Source organism: Talpa occidentalis, unplaced genomic scaffold, assembly GCF_014898055.3.
Source record: "Talpa occidentalis isolate TD23 unplaced genomic scaffold, MPIMG_talOcc4v2.1 talOcc4.8, whole genome shotgun sequence".
NCBI classification, from domain to species: domain Eukaryota; kingdom Metazoa; phylum Chordata; class Mammalia; order Eulipotyphla; family Talpidae; genus Talpa; species Talpa occidentalis.
Window position 1 is genome coordinate 31,882,869 of NW_023605194.1, and position 17,089 is coordinate 31,899,957.

Below are 17,089 nucleotides of genomic sequence, written 5' to 3' on the forward strand. Positions count from 1 at the left end.
TTCCAAAGTTTATTTGTGGTATCACTTTCAGTAGATCAATTTAATTAAAAAACATTATACTGGCCTTAATATACTAACTATAATCTGTTGCTTCCACATACTTTTTCAACATTGCTAAGAACTGTGTTTGTCTTTCCTTAAATATTTTATTATTAAGATGACAAATGATTTTCAAGAGTTACAGGTAATCAAATAAAAAATAAATCAGGGTTAACCTTAGATTAAATAGATCAGAACTCATCAGTGTTCTTAAATCATATGGTAATTTAGATTAAAATATCCATATTCCTCAGTACAGAAATGGAGAAAACATACTGAAAAAGCAAGTTATTGGGTACCACCAACATGTAAATTTACTTATCTTGATGAACACTTAAAAGTTTGTTAGGTGAAAATTATTATACTTAGTCAAAATGGTTAAAGTTTCAAATTTGTGAAATGATGTATACATAAATATAAGTAAGTTTTAACCTTAAATATCAGTCAAATTTTTGGTAATGAATGCATACATACTGATTCCTTCCCTTTAAAGTTTTCTGACTATGTGATCACATTTTATGTCATATCCAAAGAAATCTGTCTCACTTGATGCACTCACTATTCAGAATAAGACACTAACATTTTAAAGGCATTACAGAAGTATAATGAGTTTAAGTAAATCAGAATTACTCCTTGGGATAATAAGGCATCTATAAAATATGTGGCATTTTATTGAATAAAAACTATACAGTATAGCTATAGATGCTGAATCTTTTTGCATGGTTCTTATCTTAGCAAGTATGGAAGAGAAATCATAAAATCCCCAATTTCAAATGATTTAAACATATAAAACAGCCATTGAGACATTCATTTCAGTTCTGAAATGTAAATCTGTAATTAGAATATTCTTTCATAAAGGAAAACTGAGATGTTATCTTAAATGAGTTTCTGCGTTAGGTGAAAAAAATCCTAATGCTACTTTGAAAGCATTAATCCATATGTATAGTAATTCATACTTAGTAACTTTTTGGACAATCTTTTAATTTTTTTCCCTTAAGGATGGGGTGTGAGGTAAATGTGAGCAGGTTTCTACAGTATGAATATATGTACATATAAAAAATATGGTTGTAAAGAGCAGGTGTTTTGCAAATAAAGCATATTACACACAAAATATAAATAACTTCCCTTTTAAAGTTTACTAAGAATAAAGAATACAGAACATGGTTATAGGCACTTACATTTCTATCTATCAAATGCAGTAATTAGTAATGCACTTCAAAAGAAGTGTTTTCTTTAGAGGGTTCATGGCATTGAAAATTCCACCTTTGGAAAGGGTACTTTTCATGACAAAAGTAACAGTACAACAAAAAAAGATCGTGGTAGGAGGAAAACAGTCCAAATTTAACGGACACTTTCAACTTCTTTTGGCCTTTACATCAACTTTTATGTTAAAAATAAAGTTGGTAGAGAAGCTAGCTCACTTGCAAGGTTAAGTGGCTTTTATGCAATTGGCGAATCTTGCTCAGATAATGCATTTTTAAAGCGCAAAACCAAGAGCCACCAGTATCTTTCTGTGCAATCAGAAATTATTTTCTTCTAATTCAAATGGCAGCAGAGGAATTCTGGTATGCACACATGTGCACACACACACAATCATTATCAAGACATGACAAACTAAGCAGTATTCCAAACAGATGGTGATCCATAGGCTGTTTACAAAGGTAGAATACAAATAGATTAAACTTTCTCAGGTAGAAGGCAAAAGTGTATATTTCTCCATCTCTGCTGAATTCATTTATCTTCTTAAGGCTTTCACAGAAAGCACCACTTATGAACAAATAATTCAGTACCCAGAGTTTGACTGGAGACTTATGAATCAGGATTAAAGTCTTGATGCAGTTCATAAAAACCCAATAAAAAAAAGCATCAAAAACCACATTTAAAATAAAGCGGTCCATATATAAAGAATGAAGTGTTTTGAAGTTCCCAGCTTGTATTCTACAGAGTACTGAAAAGTTTAGTATTTAGCAGCCTGTGAAGGTGTAGTGAGTAAAGAGTCTGAGAACCAAGTTAACACCCTTATTCTATTCTAACTCCACCCAATCCTTGGGTGAAAATAGTTTTTGCATCTAGAATTTCTCCACTATTGTTTAGTTGTCAAATCTTTACATCTTGGGATTCCACCATCTTGGCAAGTGTCTTCTTGATTCTCAGAGCTGTGAGTCTGGAGGCTGGGTTATGGGCCCAGCATTCTGACATCAGCTTCAAAACTGCTCGCAGACACTGTGAAGTACAGAGAAAGCAGTGAGCAGGTAGTTTTGGCAACATTTACCAATCACCTCCTCAGGGGACTGACTTCCACTTACTTCATCACTGTTCCATCGATTAGACACAATTGGCCGCAAACGTTTGACACACACAACCTCACGCATATCTTCATATGATGGATCATTGGGCACCATGTTGTAATATGGCAATTGGTATTCTTCTACTATGCCTGCAGGGAGGGAGAAGACATGGTGGGCAAAAAAATGGTGGTTGGACAAAATACTTATTCAGCATCTCTTGCTAAACTATGAAAGTAAAACAGATTCTTATATAAAGAAGAAAATATTTATGGAGTGGATAATTGAATTTTAACAGTAAATCAGGGTCTCTATCAGGACTGTGGATATGCCAATATCACTTTAAAAAAGGCAAAGTGAAATGCTCATGAACCCTGAAGTTTTTTTTTGTTTTTTTTTTAAAGATTTACTTATTTTTATACAAGAGTGGAGGTACAGGCCAGAGATGTGGGAGGATGAGAGGATTTACCACAGCGGGGAGCAGAACAGGCAGACGACCGAAATACACCGCTGAGGGGAGCAGTGAGCGAAACAGGAGAGGTCTGCAACACCATGTTGGAATGTCCCTGGCCGGCCGGGAATCGAACCCATGCTGCAGAGGTTGCTGATAGCTTCACAGTTCTGCACTCAACCCGCTGCACCACTGGGGAGGCTCCTTACCCTAAAGTTTTATTACTTATGCAGATAATTTTCTACTAATGAGTGTAATCTTATTTTTTGTTTCTATTTTGCGCTGGAATGACAACATGATATATATTTTTTAAAGATTTATTTTTATTTATGCATGGAAGATCTGGGGTGTAGGCCAGAGGTGCAGGGTGTGAGAGGATTCAACAGAGACAGAATGGGGAGCAGAACAGGCAGATCTACTGAAATACACTGCCGAGGGGAGCAGTGGACAAGACAGGAGTTAACTCCCTGGTTGGGGATGGAACTCATGCTGCAGTGGCTGGTGATAGCTTGATAGTGCTGAGACTTTAATCCCTGCGTCACAAGGGGTTATGACAATACGATATCATGACAATATGATATTCAGAAAAGAGAATTAAAAATGTTATCCTTAGAAAAGTTTGCCTGCAAGATTGTCTATAAAGAGTTCCCTACATGATTACAAAACTTTACCTATATATTAAGGGTAGCTCACTGTACACGACTATTTGTACAACATTATGGTTAATACTGAATACCTGCTTTCTTTCTAGGAACTTGGAATTTTGGTACATGCTAGGCAGAGGGTGCTCTAGTAAAATCTTTGGGGTCAAAGTCTCTAATGGATTTCCCTAGACGACAACATTTCACTTACTATCCAAGACAGTTCACTGCCGGAGGAATTTTAAGTGAATCCTGAGTGACTCCACTGGGAGAGGACTTTTGGAAACTTGTACCTGATTTCCTCTAATGTTTCTCCATGCACTTTTTCCTTTTGTTGATTTTGATTTGTACTGTTAATAAATCTCAGCTGTGAGGACAACTATACACTGATTCCTTTGAAGAAATCATAGAACCTGGGAGTGGTCTTGGGGATCCCTGCCTTATATGACATCAAATTATATAATTGTAGCTATTATTTTTTGAAAGAGGAGTACATAAACATAAACATAAACATACTTCCTAAACTCCTACCTCCTGTGATACAACGACGAGCCATTTCCCAAATGATGAGGCCAAAGCTATAGATGTCAGCCATTATGTAGGGCTGGAAATGGTTTTTATTCAGGCTTTCATCTAGTACTTCTGGAGCCATGTAGCGTTTGGTACCCACCCTGGTATTCAAGGGTATATCAACCTCATTTGTATCGCTGAAACAAAAGACAATGTCCAGGTTAGGGCTAAGAACAAGATACTTTTTTATTTTTGTCACATCTTGTAAAAGTCAGTCAGTTTCTTTATCTCTTCACATTCCCTATCAGAAATCCTTGGGGCCAGGGCCTCCCCTGGTGGCGCAGCGGTTGAGCGCTGGGCTGCGAGGCTGCCTGCAGCCTCTGCAGCGCCAGTTCGTTCCCCAGCCGCTGGCGAGGGTCCCACCAAAAAAAAAAAAAAAGAAATCCTTGGGGCCAGACATATTTTGAAATTTAGTATCTTTCATATTTTAGAAAAGTAATAGACCCTTTAAATATATGTTACATATAATACTCTCAGCAGGGTTTGGAGCATCACTGTGAATCACTCATTACTATGTTTGTAGTGAAAAACTAAATATGAATATTCATAATAAATACTTTTCATCAATTTAGGTCAATTTTTAATATTTTATTTTTGTTTTTGCATAGAACTGGGGTGTAGGTGAGAGGTGTGGGGGACAGGGAGGGGTGAGAGGACTCACCAGAAACAGAGTGGGGAGCAGAACAGGTGGATTTACTGAATTACACTGCTGAGGGGGTAGTGGTCGAGATAGGAGAGGTCTGCTGCACCATGTGGGTCAGCTCCCTGGCTGAGGATTGAACTCAGGCTGTAGAGGTGATGGCCCTGAGACTTAATCCGTAGGCCACCAGGGAGGCCCTAAGGTCAGGTTTATCAATAGGTCTAAGAAAGGACAATACTAAATATAAGAAAAAGTGTTAATTATGTGCCCAGAATAAGTGAATATGAAAATTGAGAGGAATCACTTGCTTTTATCATCCTCATGTGATAAACTCAATTTTTGTGAATTAGGACTCATTTCCATCTTTACAGGTCCAAATAACTTAGTTCTGTAATGACTAATATCTACAGAATCATACTAACAATAATGAATGATGTCTACCTATTTTCCAATTTTTATACTAAATTCTAGAGTTATAAAATATGAATGTGCTATTGCTTTGTTCCCAGTTCTGGCAGGTTCTGAAAAGTACTCTGAAGTTAGAGATTAATATAATACATATTTTCTTATACTGCATCTGATAAATATTTGAGCCAATCAATAATAGTTGGTTAAAAAAAAAAACAACCACCAGGGTTCTAATACTGTTAACTACTAGGGAAGATTTTTTTTTAATATTTGTTTTATTATGGACAAATACTTTTATTTTTATAAAGATTTATTTATTTATTTATGCATACAAGAATGGGGGTGCAGGCCAGAGGTGCAGGGGGTGAGAGGATTCACCAGAGAGAGAGTAGGGAGCAGAACAGGGGGATTTATTGAAATACACTGCTGAAGGGAGCAGTGGGCGAGACAGGAGTGGTCTACTGCACCATGTGGGTTAGCTCATAGGCCAGGGGATTGAACTCATGCTGCAGTGGCTGGTGAAAGCTTGACAGTTCTGAGACTTAACCCCTTGTACCACCAAGGAGGTCCTGAACAAGTACTTTTATTTGATGGTTTGAAATGAATTCTGAAATGTGGAAAAGCTGCTGTATTATAGATACATGAAAATAATTCTTACAGTTTTCCTAAAACTTTACTAATACCAACTGTTTAAAAATATTGACAATATTAAGTTGTGATGGAGAAATGGCATACTTATAGCCTGCTTATGAGAATATAAATTGATTCACCCTTTCTGAAGGGATAACTTGCAGCATGCTGTAACTTAGTATTATATACTCTTTATCCCTTCTCCAAGAATTCATCATGAAGAAAAACTTGCACAAGTGTCCAAGGGTATAATATAAAGGGGGTAAAAAACAATGTTCATTGTTAGGCATTTTCCTAATAACCGAGAAATTGCAGGTAATTTTTTTACACCCATCAGTTGGGTGATAGATGAAATATCCATATTATGGAAAACTTTGTATTAACACTTAAAAAAATGAAACAGATCTACATAAATTGAAATAAAGGATATATAAGATAAATAAAAAGGGGGAAATCAAGAATTACATTGAATATGATGTAATTTTTATTTAAAAAACAACACATAAAAACCACAACTATATTTATATAACTATGTAAAGTTACATAAATTCACGTTTGGAATTCCATTGTCCTGAATACAAATAGGGAAACAACTTCTGGAGCTTAAAATAATTTCAGAACAGTGGGCAAAGACCACTCACCTGTTGAATTTAACAGCAAGGCCAAGGTCAGCAATACAGCAACTTCCATTCTTCTTGATAAGGATGTTTTTGCTCTTTAGATCTCGATGAGCAATTGCAGGCTTTCCTTGGGTGCCATAAATTTCAGTGTGGAGATGGCACAGACCACAGGCAGCTGAATAAGCCAACTTGAGCAGGGCTCTCGTGTCTAGTGTGGCACATTTCAGGAAATCATAGAGAGATCCATTTTCATGGTAATCAGTAATCAAATAGAGCTGTGTCCAGGAACCTGTACCTTTAATGTCTGCTGCTATAAAACCTGTTCAAATTTAAAAGATGAGTTATCAGAAGAGGCTAAAAAGAATGACAGTTCATTTAAGGATATTGAGAATAATTTAGGTATCATTTACAGTAAATAAAAACTTAATTTACCTGACAAAATCTCTTGAATGTGTTAAAACAGTTTTTATGCCTACATTTACAAATGTAACTTTACACTTCTACAGTAAGTTTAAAATACTTTTAATGATAATCATGAGAAGATAAAATGACAAGGGGAAAAGATCACATATACGTGGGGGAATATTACCTACATGATTCTCTAAACATGAAAAGTTGTAAGGAGGAACGGAGAAAGGTTCTCAGTTTCAGAGTGCGAAGTGAACACTTCAGAATAATTAAAGGTGTCAACTAAGAGTCTGTTACTAAGTCAGCTGCCTTTTGCCCACCAATGCCTCATCTAATTCGCCTTTTCAGTCTTGCTGGCCGAGCGGTAGGTCCACAGCACTGGTCTCTGTTTCTTCTCTTTTTTCCCTCAGAAGGTAAGCATTGAGTTGAACAGTGTTCCCTCCCAATTCAGGTTCACCTGTCATTTTAAAGGTAACCTTATTTGGAAGTAGGGTCTTTGCAGATGTGATCACATCAGATGAGGTCACACTACATTAGGATGGCCTAATTCAATCACTTCTATCCTTTTAAGAAGAGTGAAATTTGGACATAGAGGAGGTCATGTGATGACACAAAGACAGGAGTGTTGTTTACAAGCCACAAAAAGCAAAAGATTGCTGACAATCAACAGAAGCCAGGAAAAGGCAGGGAAGACTCCTCCCCTAGAACCTTTAGGGAACATGGTCCTGCCAGTATCTTGATTTTAAATTTCTAGCCTCCAAAACTCTGGGAGAATAAGTTTCTGGTTTTAAGCCACCTAGTATGTGATAATTTGTTATAATCGCTTACTATATGCTCAGTCATGAACGGCAACGAGCTATGCATTCTAAAGTAAAAGATAAACAGTTGCTGAAAAGAAGGTAGAAAAGCTAGGCATGCTTATGCATTCTAGTAATGAGATCATACCTAAGTTATTTTGCTAGCATGTAAACCAGGAGTGGATGATTTAAGCTTACAGAAGCAAAGGTACAGAGAGATAAGGGGACCCTAGAAAACTGATTAAATGACCTATGAAAGACTGACATTCATTAGTATATTAGCAAATCCAATAAACTAGCATTACTTCTAATTTGAAAGCCACCGCAGTTTCCTTGGTTGGGTAACAAAGTGGTTGGCTGGCATTGAGGACTGTATTTAACTTGTGTATTCTCTACTTGGTTTCAAAAAGCTCACATGGCAGGCTTCCACCTGCATCCCACCAACCTTAGCAACTGAATTGACTGAAATCAAATGTGTACCCACCAAGTATATTTTCATGGCGCATGAGCACAGTTTGATAGATTTCTGTTTCTCGAAACCAGCTAGCTTCTTCAGTGGTAAAAAACACTTTGACTGCCACTTTCTCACCACGCCATTTGCCCATCCACACTTCTCCATATCGACCTTTACCAACTTGCCGAACCATCTGAATCTGTTTGGCAATCGTTCGCTGAACCTTCAAAGAAAAAGGTGAAATGTTTTGAATGCTTGATGAAAGGAACCTATCTATTCAGACCTAGAAAGTAGTCTGATAGCCCATCTCATAAGAAAGGATGGTATATACAACAGACCACCTCAAATGTTAAAATTTATAATGTATTTTAAAGGAGACGAAACAATGTACAATATATTTTGAAATCACAAATTAATCTACGTGGCAGACTGTTTGCAAAAAGGGTCAAAATAACTTCCCTCCCAGCACAAACACCCTTGGGTTATCTCCACAGAGAAACTGGGCTTGGCTACATGACTTGCTTTGGGCAAGGACTGACCCGTTCCGTTGCTTCAGGCTACTCAACTTTGGAATGATTTATTATTTAACAAAATCTAAATGACAGTTAAAAATCTTTTAACTCAGTCTAAATCCCTACATGATTGGGCCTCTGCCTAACTCTCTAGCCTCAACATTCACTATAATCATCTACCCTAGTCCTCTTATTTACACTTTTTCAAGTTGTAGAACTCACTGAAGCTCATTTTTGTCTCAGAGTCTTTTTGTATGTGCAGTTCCCTTGAGGTTTTTTTTTTTTAAGATCTATTTATACAAATGCTGGGGTACAGGCCAGATGTGTGGGAGGGTGAGAGGATTCACCAGAGACAGAGTGGGGAACAGAACAGGCAGACTGATGAAATACACTACTGAGGGGAGCAGCTGGCCAGACAGGAGAGGTCTGCTGCGCCATGCGGGATTCTCGCTGGCTGGCCGGGATGGAACTCAGAGGCTGTGAACAGCTTCACAGTGCTCTGCTCAACCACCTGGGCCACTAGGGAGATCCGGGTATTGTTTTTCTCTGTTAACACCTTCATAACACCTATACTCAGTTGTTACATTTACCACAATTAAAAATTTTTTACTTAAATACATAGTTGTTTGAATTCCATTACCTCCACTCACAGACTACAGATACTTATTTGCAATGAATACAATAAGCATTTTCATTAATATTTATTGAATTAAAGATGTACACTGCCACCTTGCATTTTCAGAGGTGTTAGTGGCCAATGTACGTTAAAAAGAACACTAGAGTCCAGGTTGGAAATGCACCTAAAATGGGCTAGATTTTGTGCAATGACTTTCTTTATCACTACAGAATCCTTTTGCAATTTTTTTTTAAAGATTTTATTATTTATTTAGGGGGCCTCCCCGGTGGCGCAGCGGTTGAGTGCTGGTTGCGAAGCTGCCCGCAGCCTCTGCGGCGCCGGTTCGATCCCTGGCTGCTCCCTGGCCACCGGAGGAGGGTCCCGCACGGCGCTCAGACCTCTCCCGCCACCAGCTGCTCCCCTCAGCATGTACTTCGGTCCTTCTGCCTGCTCTGCTCCCTGCTCTGGCTCTGGTGAATTCTCTCACCCTCCCGTGCTTCTGACTGTACCCAGTGCTTGTATAAACAAATAAATTAAAAAATCTTAAAAAAAAAATTTTTTTATTATTTATTTATACAAGCACTGGGTGCAGTCAGAAGCACGGGAGGGTGAGAGAATTCACCAGAGTCAGAGCGGGGAGCAGAACAGGCAGAAGGACCGAGGTACACTGCTGAGGGGAGCAGCGGGCACAGCAGGAGAGGTCTGTGCATCATGTGGGACCCTTGCTGGTGGCTGGGGATCGAAATGCGCTGCAGAGGCTGTGGGCAGCTTCGCAGCCCAGTGCTCAACCACTGTGCCACCAGGGGAGGCGCCTCCTTTTGCAATTTTTTAAATTCACATATAATAAAACTCACTCTTTTTATAAACAGGTTAGCATTTTGACAAATGTATAGCCATGTAACTACTACCACTACAATTAAGATACAGGGCCTCCCTGTTGGCCTAGGGGTTAAGTCTCAGAACTATCACCACTATGGCCTGAGTTCCATGCCCAGCCAGGGAGCTATCCTACATATGGCACAGCAAAGCTCTCCTGTTTCTCCCACTGCTCCCCTTAGCAGTGTATTTCAGTAAATCCACCTATTCTGCTCCCTACTCTGTCTGTGTGAATGCTCTCACTCCCCACACCTCTGGCCTACACTCCAGTTCTTCTACACACAAAATAAAATATATAAATATAAAAAAAAAGGATACAGAACAATTTCACCACCCCTGAAAGTTCTTTGTTGTCTCTTTAAAGTCAATCCTTCCGGGCCCCACAAATTGTAGTTCAGTTTATTTTGGCGTTTTCTAATTTTCAATGTGCATAAATTTTGTTAAACTTATTCCAAAATGTTTCATGATTTGACATTGTTTTGAATAAAAGTGCCATAAAATTTTAATTCCTAATTGTTGCTACTGTGTATATATTCAGTGGTTTTTGTACAACGACTTTATATTCTGCAATCCTAATTAACTCACTTCCTGGATGTTACAGATTTATGCTGTCATCCTTGAGATTTTCTATATAATTGTGTTGTTCATTTATAGAGACATTCATACTTTTATTTTTCCAATTCAGTTACAGAATTATTAAATTAGATGTAATTTTAAATTAGAAATCAAATGTATTTACTTTGACCAAATGTGGTTAAACTATTAAAAATCTAAATGGATATCTAATGTTTTTTGTAAGGGTCCTTTCAACCCCTAAATCTGAATATTTCCATACTTATAGCCTTCTGAGGATTACTTACAATTTCTCTTAAATTTATTTTCATGAAATGTGTATTGGTTATAAATAATACTATGTTAAGGCAAGTATCCTCTCTACGAAGATCTGGGGGAGATACTTTCCTTTGATTTCAGAGTCTGAAATACTCATACTTCTCCCAACCGGTTTAACCATTTAAATACAAGGAATCTCATATCTGATTCCTCTTCAAGTTGGCAGTTAAAAACAAAATGTGCTAGCTAACTAACAAGTTACATGCCACACTTTGACCATATTTTCTTTTCTAACTTGCTTATAAATCTATTTTAATGGTCTATTCTATTTTTGTTTTATATTTATTTTTTTCTAATTTCACCTTGTATTAATACAGCCATCTTTCTAAGTAAGATGGAAACTGTGCCTAGTAATGCTCCCTAATTTGAAATAATTATGCTGTCTCTTATCATAGGAGGACATGTTCTGTATCAACAAACCATTCCTGTTTATATGATATTTTATCTTACCAATAAAGGTAATCCAGATCCACTACCAGAACTTTGTGACTGGTCAATAAGGTCTTTTAATGATTCTCCAACTGGAATAAATGCTTCGTCTTGTTCCAAATCACGATTATAACGACGTCTGCTTGAGATGCTCTTGCAATAATGTCTTTTAAAAAAGCAGAGAATAACCTACATTAAAATTCTAAGACTATAAAATACTGAGGTAAGAAAAATCTTCTAAAAATTAAAAAAACAAAAAACAAAAAACAAATGAAGTTAACACCATGACCCTTCCTTCAGACAGGATCATATCCTAGTTAGTCTTCTCTAAGGTAACGTTTCCTCTGTTAAAATATATCCAGAAATGGAGTTTATGAGGTAGGGTTCTATATATTATGTTCAAATGGAAAGGTGTCCCTGGTGTATTAGCAAGTGATAAAACATAAAGATGTGATTAGAGCTATAAATTTTATATTACTTGTTTATATAGCTTACATAAATGAAAATATATATATATATATTTGTCTAAAAAGATCAGAAAGGATAAATTGAAGATAATAGTTACTTCTGGGGGTTTAGGAACATTTACATTCAACTTTATGTATTTTCATTTGAATTTATAATATTTTGTAACAAAATGAATAGTAAATTTACTTTTGCATCAAAATGAACAATAAATATTTCCATTTTAAGAATATGAAAAAGAAAAGAAGTTTTCTTAATTCATTTTGATATTTTTCAAGACTTTTATTTAAAAATTTTAAATTATGAAATATTTCAAGTACACAGGGAAAGATTAATAGGCACCCACGTGTAGACCACTTATATTTATTTATAAACATTAACATTATATTTATTTTAGACATATTTTAAATAAACATTAGAAATATTTGAAGCTCTAGCCTTTTCTCTGATAATTTCTAAGAGGCAAGCACTATCATGAAAGAGGTCATCTCCTTCCTATCTCCATCTTCATACTTTCAGCATGAAAAAAAAAAATATATTCACAAGCACTATCATTTTTTTACATTGATTTTATTTTTTAATATTAATTTTTTTATATCATTGTCCATTTTTAAACAATATTTGCTTACCCCCACCCCCTCAGGTGTAGTCCCCATAGAGTTCCCTTCACCATTGCACCCGTGCACCATCACCTCAGTCCCCTGTGCTCTTCCCTCCCTTCCTCTGATGCCTCTCCCTCCTCCTTCCCTGCAGTATGTCTGATTTATAATTGTCCGTTTTTGCATAAGCACTATTATTTCTGTGGATACAAATTTATGTCAGTGCTGTATGTTGTGTCAATATTTTTATGCCTTGTTTTAAAAAATACTCATGTCTTACATATTTATCCTTGTTAAAAAAAAAGTTAATTTTTACTAATACCAAGTTTTACATAGTTCTGTGACTCACTTCATTTTTACAAAATTCCTAAGAGGTAATACTATCATTTCCACTTTATAAACGAGGAGCCCAGAGAGTCATCATCTGTCCCATGGCCAATAGTTAGCTGGTCAGCTGGTAAAGCTGGGATCTAAACCCAAAAGCCTACATCTGGAATCCATGATCTTACTCACTCTGCAGAGGAAATGATTTTTTTGGTGTCTAGTGTTCCTGTTACCAATTTGCTACAACTTATCCTGACAGCCACATTTTTTTTTTTTAAAGATTTATTTATTTATTTATTTATTTATTTATTTATTTATTTATTTATTTATTTATATAAGCACTGGGTACAGTCAGAAGCGCGGGAGGGTGAGAGAATTCACCAGAGCGGGGAGCAGAGCAGGCAGATGGACGAAATACACTGCTGAGGGGAGCAGCGGGCGGCAGGAGAGGTCTGCGCGCCATGTGGGACTCTCCTCTGGTGGTTGGGGAGCAGCCGGGGATCGAACTGGTGCTGCAGAGGCTGCAGGCAGTTTCGCAACCCAGTGCTCAACCGCTGCGCCACTGGGGAGGCCCAGTGACAGCCACATTTTAATTATTTACAAAAGTTTGTTAAATTGTGTCTCAAAAAAAAAATTGTGCTTATCTCACATAAATGTATTAAATTTACACTTTCAATTTTATCAGTTATCATCAAATTGCTCTCCAAAATGAATTAATTTATACTTTCACCAAAAGCATATTATTACAACATTCATTTCTCCACATACCAGCCCAAATTTGGAAGTGTTGTATTTTTAGTCTTTGGCAAACGTTATAGCTATGTAGTGACTTGTTTTCATTTGCTTCTCCCTCATTATTAGGGAGGTTTATAATTTTTTTATTTACAGTTCAACTTCTTTTCTGTGAACTGCCTGGTGATACTTTTTGCGCAATATTCAAGTGGATAATCTTTCCCCTACTTTTAAATATATACTTTTATGCCCTGTTTAAGAACCCTTCCCAACCCTAAAGTCATAAACACGTTTTCTTTTCTAGGTTTTAAAATTTTGATTCATTTATTCTTTTAATCCATTTTGAACTTATAAGTATAGAAATTAGGGAATCAAATTAGATTGCTTTCCTATGGACAGCCCCATCTACTTAACCATTTTGTGATTTTTAAATATTTATATGGGTGCTTTACTTAAATGGTTTAAAATTCAAAAGGCACAAAGGGTGTAGAGTGAAAATGTTCCTCCATCCTTCTCCCTAAATCATGAAGTGCATTTTTCTAGAAGGAACCTGGAACTAGGACTATTTACAGGGCTTGGGGTAATCTTCTAGAGAACATTTATATTCAAACAAAAATATGTATGTTGCTATTCATGTCCACTTTTTAAAAATTTCCTTCCAGAAATGGTAGTAGATGATACATAATGTTCTGCATCTTACTGAGCAATAAATACATCTAAGGGATCATTCCATAGCAGTAAATAAAGAGCCTTCTTTTCTTTAATGGCTAAGGAACAGTTCATTATATTGCTGTGAACCACTCCCTACCAGTAACATTTAGATTGTTTCTAGTTTTATTTCATACAAAGCTGAATGACTGGTCCCTTTTTTGGCGTATTTCTAGTATAAACTGCTGCAAGTTAGAACTGAATTTGGAGTTTTGATGGAATGCTCTACTGACTTCCTTGTTTCTCCACCATTAGATGAGAGTGCTCATTTTCCACATGCTCTCATCCACACTCCTGTGGTTATTTTTATAACTTTATATTTTTTATGGAAGTTCTATATTCCTGTTTTTTTTTTTTTTTTTTTTTTTTTTTTTATAGAGGCATGCTTTATTTATTTGTTTGCTGGTTTGTTTGTTTGTTTTGTTTATACATGCACTGGGTACAGTCAGAAGCGCGGGAGGGCGAGAGAATTCACCAGAGCCAGAGCAGGGAGCAGAACAGACAGAAGGACCAAAGTACACTGCTGAGGGGAGCAGCGGGCGGCAGGAGAGGTCTGCGCACCATGTGGGACCCTCCTCTGGTGGCCGGGGAGCAGCTGGGGATCGAACCGGCGCCGCAGAGGCCGCGCGCAGCTTCGCAACCCAGCGCTCAACCGCTGCGCCACCGGGGAGGCCCTATATTCCTGTTTTTAAAAGTTACATAGACATGGTATCTGACAAGCTCTATAAGAGTCAAAGAAAAAAATATAGAAATTTCATATCAGAAATTTTATGTGATCCAGAATGAAGGGAGCTGATGGTCAGAGAGGAGATTTTAAAGAATCTATTGATTTTGAAGGTTGGTATCATGTATATAAATCAGAATCAAGAAGAATACAAAAATTAGATTTTTCTAAACTCAAAGAGAATAGTCATCAGAAAAAAAGTAAAACAAGGTATTAAAGTACATAAGAGACTAAATATGTATAAAGATACAGCCCTCAACTTCAGTCTTATCTTTTTATGGTTTGCTATGGGCAGCAAATCGTATCTTATAAAAAAAATTCAGCTAACATTGTAGATACGCCAAACTACTAATCTCATTTTTGTTCTTTCCAGAGAATATACTTTTAGCCTTCTGCTAGGGAGATGATAGGAAAGTCACATTATTATTTAGAACAGAAGTAGGGATATCTCAACGTCTATGGAATCTGGTGTAAGAAATGATCTCATTTCCTGGTATACACGTGCTTGTTTAGTTTCCTTCCATAATGCAGTAGGGCTAAGCTGTATGACCAAAATAACGTGGCAGAGTAGTGTGACTTCCATAAACAGCACTGCAGTCTCTACTTTCATCTTCTGCATCACTCAATCTGAAGGGAAGCCAGGCTTCATGCTATGAGGACATTCTAACAAGGAGTTCTGCAGAAAGACTCATGTGAGGGGAACTAATGTTTCCTGCCAACCTGTAAGTCTTGGAAGTGAGCACCTTGGAAGGGCAATCTGCCAGTTAAAGTCAAGCCTTCTGGAGAACACAGTCTTTGTTGACAACTGACTGGAAACTCATGAAAGATCCTGAGTCACCCAAGCAAGTCCCCCTTGAAAATTCCTGATCCACAGAAATAACAAGATATTATAATTGCTGTTTGAAGCCACTCAGCTGGGGAGGTATTTCTTTATTTTATTTCTTTATTTTATTTTACATAATTCTTACATCATTTTTCATTTTTGCACAACGTATGCATTTTCTTTTTTATTTATTTATTTATTTATTTTTAAATAGAGGCATGTTTTATTTATTTATTTGTTTGTTTTTGTTTATACATGCACTGGGTACAGTCAGAAGTGCGGGAGGGTGAGAGAATTCACCAGAGCCAGAGCGGGGAGCAGAGCAGGCAGAAAGACCGAAGCACACTGCTGAGGGGAGCAGCGGGCGGCAGGAGAGGTCTGCGCGCCATGTGGGACCCTCCTCAGGTGGCCGGGGAGCAGCCGGGGATCGAACCGGCGCCGCAGAGGTCGCCGGCAGCTTCGCAACCCAGCACTCAACCACTGCGCCACCGGGGAGGCCCTGCATTTTCATTTTGATTATATTCCCCATACAATTCCCACTCCCCCTTATTATGACCCTAATCCCTCCTCTTGGGGAAATATTTCTTAATGCAGCATTAGATAACTATCAGTGCATCTGATTTTCTAAAAACAGACTTTAATCCTCTTGGTTTTACTGCCACCCTTAACTTCACTTCCAGAGATAACTGTTACTGCCAATTCCTGAGCTTCTTGGGGAATTATATAAGTTGGTTGCTCTATGGCTTTCTCAAATTTAGCCTAGGATTCAGATTTTTAGGTATGCAAAGTCACTACTAATCGTTCCCATGGTTCACACATTTCAAATTTTTTACTGTCATTTTATCTCCTATTTTCCTTGTCCTAACTGGACAAAGAAGTTAAAAGCTATTGTTTTAGTGAGGGAAGCAAAAATGAGTACGTTTGCTTAATTAGCCTCTTTATTTAAAAGATCTGCTAACCAAACATTCTAGAGACACACCTATTTCTTTTGAGATAAATCATGTGGGGTTTTTGCCTATTTTCCCAATGAGTTACTAGATTTTTTTCCTTTTTTCATTACAGAAGCTTCATAGTCCAGCTCTACATAATTCAAGAAATTAGCTCTTTGTATGTAATATGAGTTAACCATATTATTCAGCGGTAGTGTGTCTTCTGAGCTCTTATGGTAGTTGCTGCCCCATAGTCAAGTTTCATTTTTATATAGTGGTAATTCACACAACCAAATTTTTATTTTTTTTTGTTTTTTAAAATTTATTTATTTAATTTCCCCCCTAAGATTTATTTATTTATTTATTTAGACAAGCACTGGGTACAGTCAGAAGCACGGGAGGGTGAGAGAATTCACCAGAGCCAGAGCAGGGAGCAGAGCAGGCAGAAGGACCGAAGTACACTGCTGAGGGGAGTAGCGGGCGGCAGGAGAGGTCTGCACGCCATGCGGGACCCTCCT

General features: G+C 37.2%; 1 protein-coding gene across 4 annotated transcripts in view; it reads right to left on the reverse strand.

The window, feature by feature from the left end:
- Positions 1-688: 688 nt before the first annotated feature.
- BMPR1A (bone morphogenetic protein receptor type 1A) overlaps positions 689-17,089 on the reverse strand; it is a 102,068-nt gene continuing 85,667 nt past the window's right edge. For all 4 annotated transcript variants that reach the window (XM_037497288.2, XM_054690333.1, XM_054690332.1 and 1 more), the window contains 6 exons: positions 11,289-11,433; positions 7,974-8,166; positions 6,306-6,603; positions 3,948-4,123; positions 2,346-2,476; positions 689-2,262 (listed from right to left, as the gene is read on the reverse strand). In XM_037497288.2, coding sequence (XP_037353185.1) covers positions 2,137-2,262; positions 2,346-2,476; positions 3,948-4,123; positions 6,306-6,603; positions 7,974-8,166; positions 11,289-11,433 — 1,069 coding nt within the window. In that variant the 3' untranslated portion in view covers positions 689-2,136. The remainder of the gene's footprint in view (positions 2,263-2,345; positions 2,477-3,947; positions 4,124-6,305; positions 6,604-7,973; positions 8,167-11,288; positions 11,434-17,089) is intronic.